A 2,697-nucleotide genomic window follows, 5' to 3' on the forward strand; every position below is an offset into this window, starting at 1 on the left:
GGGGGTTGGTCTCTTTTCCCAGGCAACTCTCAGCAAGACAAGAGGGCTGGGTCTTCAGCTGTGCCAGGGGAGGTTTAGGTTGGAGATTAGAAAGAATTTCTTTCCAGAGAGGGTGCTCAGCCATTGGAATGGGCTGCCCAGGGAACTGGGGGATTCTCCATCCCTGGAGGTTTTTAAGATGAGACTGGATGTGGCATCAGTGCCATGGGCTGGGAACCACGGCGGGGTTGGATCAAGGGTTGGACTCGGTGATCTCGGAGGTCCCTTCCAACCCAGCTGATTCCATGATATCCCACCCAACCCTGTTCCCCCGACCCTGTTAGCCCGGGAGGGCCGTACCGAGGTGTGCCGGCGCAGCGTGGACTTGTCGGTGAAGGTCCTGCCGCAGGCGTTGCACATGAAGGGCTTCTCCCCGGTGTGGATGCGGTGGTGCCGCTGCAGCGCGTTCAGCTGCGTGAACTGCTTCCCACACTGGTCGCAGCAGTACGGCCGCTCCCCTGGGACACAGAGGGGGTTAGAGGGCTGCCACGGAGGGACACTGAGCCCTGGGGATCCCCAGCGACCACGGGGATCTCTCCAGATGCACCAAAAACTCTCCTTTTGGGGACAAATCCTGTTTTCCTCCTTCCCCGGTCAGCGCAGGAGCTCGGAGCTAAACCAGGACACTGATTATCCTGGCTGGTTATTAACAGCACCTCCACGGCCCTCGGGAGTGTGCCAGGGAATTGTGAAACCGAGCAAGAGTTCTGAGCTGCTGGAATTCTGTTCTGAGGGGATGTTCCAGCCCCTCTCTCTGAGGAATGCAACATTAATGTTAAAGGGACAAGGGGCACCCTGTTCCAGAGCTCTGTTCTGTACTAATGGAAAGAGAACAGAAAGGACAACTCAGTAGTCATGAATTAGACAGAATGGACATCTGGGGAGATGAGGGAGCTGAATCAGGGGGGTTTTTGCAAGCTCCCAGTACGTAGTCAGGAAAAGTTGATGACAAAGAGGACCCTCTTGAGGCTGAAGGACTGGAAAGACCACCAGAGGACTCCCTAAAAGGACAGCTCTGCCTCAAGCTCTGCCTATTATGAATATGTTAATTAGGTTGTGAAATTAAATGAATATGCACGTATAATGTTGTAATCACTCATAAAAACTGTATCAATTACCTGGCTTTTCACTGAGAACTTGGGAGCTGCTTTGGGAGCTGGTTCCCCAACGTTGCTCACAATAAATACCTTTGCTGCTTTAAGACTCAAAACTGTCTCTGGGCAGTCTCATTTCTGCCAATTTTGGCATCAACTGCCATCCCTCAGGAAGAAGCAGTGGCACCAAGAATCAAGCCGTTGCAGGCAAGGTGGGAATTTGAGCCTCGGGGAAAAAGCCTGGGGGGAAAATTCCCTGCTGGAATATTGCAATGGTGAGTGTCAAATAAAAAGGAGCACGTCCTACCTGTGTGGACTTTGATGTGCTGGTACAGGGAGTTCCTCTGGGCGAAGGTCCGGAAGCAAACCTCGCACTTGAAGGGCTTGGATCCCGTGTGGATCCGGTTGTGGTGCTTCAAGTATTCCTTGGAGGCAAAGCTCTTCCCACACGTTTCACACATGAAAGGCCTTTCCCCTAAAAAAGGGGGGAAAAGGAGAATTAAACCAACAGGCCTTTTGGGAATGCTCTTAAACCATCCCAGCCAAAACTGAGGGATCTTATGGAGCGTGTCCTCCCTCCAGGATCTGAGGGGGCCTTTAAAGGTCACCCAGTCCCAAATCCTGCCATGGGCAGGGACACCTTCCACCTAGCCCAGGTTGCTCCCTAGCCTGGAACACTTCTAGGAATGGGGAATCCATAGCTTCTCTGGGAAAACTGTTCCAATGCCTCACCCCCCTCAGAGGGAGGAACTTCTTCCCAGTACCCAATTTAAATAAACCCTCCTTCAGCTTAAAAATCACAGAACATCCCGAGTTATCGGGTGTTCTGAGCTTTCTCAGGAAAACCACATCTAGAGACGAGGGCATCCCCTTCAACATAATAGAAAAAACCAACAACAAAAAAGCATCTTCTGAAGGCAGATGGTTTCCACCTTTCCTGGAATGGTTTGTCTGGCTTTTTTTTCCTCCCCCTGGCTTCCAGGCTTCCTCCGACCCGGATCCCGCGGTGCCCGACGGCTCCTCACCTGTGTGGCAGCGTCTGTGATAGATGAGCATGTGGTTCTGAGTGAACCGGGCCCCACACTCATCACAGACAAAGGGCTTTTCCCCCGTGTGGATTCTGAAAGGAGAAAGGAACGTTCAAACACCAGGCAGAGGCTCTTCCCTCCACGGAACAATCGGAGCCAGGGAAGGGCATTCGGGGCTGGTTTGTCGCTGGATCGACGCCCAGGTCTGGGAATTTTAGGGTAAACCCAAACTTTTAAAGGTATTTTTTTAAGGTAAGACACAGGAAAAGTTTAGGGAATTTCTCCCCAGGGTGTGGTGCCCGTCCTTTGGGATGTGAGGGGAAGCACGCCGAGGGTTTTGGGATAGCCGGTTTTCTCCACAAGGAGAGGGCAGATGGCAAAACACATCCCAAAAGATAAGGAATTAACACAGCACCGGGTTTCCAGCGTTCAGCAAGACTCCTGGCAATGGGACACAACAGAGAGGAAATTCCACTTATGCCCCAAAAATAATCTTTAGGCGGATCAGCTCATTTCCTTGGGCAGGTAAAGCTCTG

At 52.1% G+C, this 2,697-nt stretch overlaps 1 protein-coding gene across 2 annotated transcripts in view; it reads right to left on the bottom strand.

Annotated features, from left to right (window-relative positions):
* The window catches only part of GZF1 (GDNF inducible zinc finger protein 1), a 10,517-nt gene that overhangs the window by 2,161 nt on the left and 5,659 nt on the right, over positions 1 to 2,697 (bottom strand). For both annotated transcript variants that reach the window (XM_025895646.2, XM_025895647.2), the window contains 3 exons: positions 2,159 to 2,253; positions 1,441 to 1,608; positions 340 to 497 (listed from right to left, as the gene is read on the bottom strand). In XM_025895646.2, coding sequence (XP_025751431.1) covers positions 340 to 497; positions 1,441 to 1,608; positions 2,159 to 2,253 — 421 coding nt within the window. The remainder of the gene's footprint in view (positions 1 to 339; positions 498 to 1,440; positions 1,609 to 2,158; positions 2,254 to 2,697) is intronic.

The sequence above is a fragment of the Manacus vitellinus genome, unplaced genomic scaffold, assembly GCF_001715985.3.
Source record: "Manacus vitellinus isolate BGI_N305 unplaced genomic scaffold, ASM171598v3 scaffold_38_pilon, whole genome shotgun sequence".
NCBI lineage: Eukaryota > Metazoa > Chordata > Aves > Passeriformes > Pipridae > Manacus > Manacus vitellinus.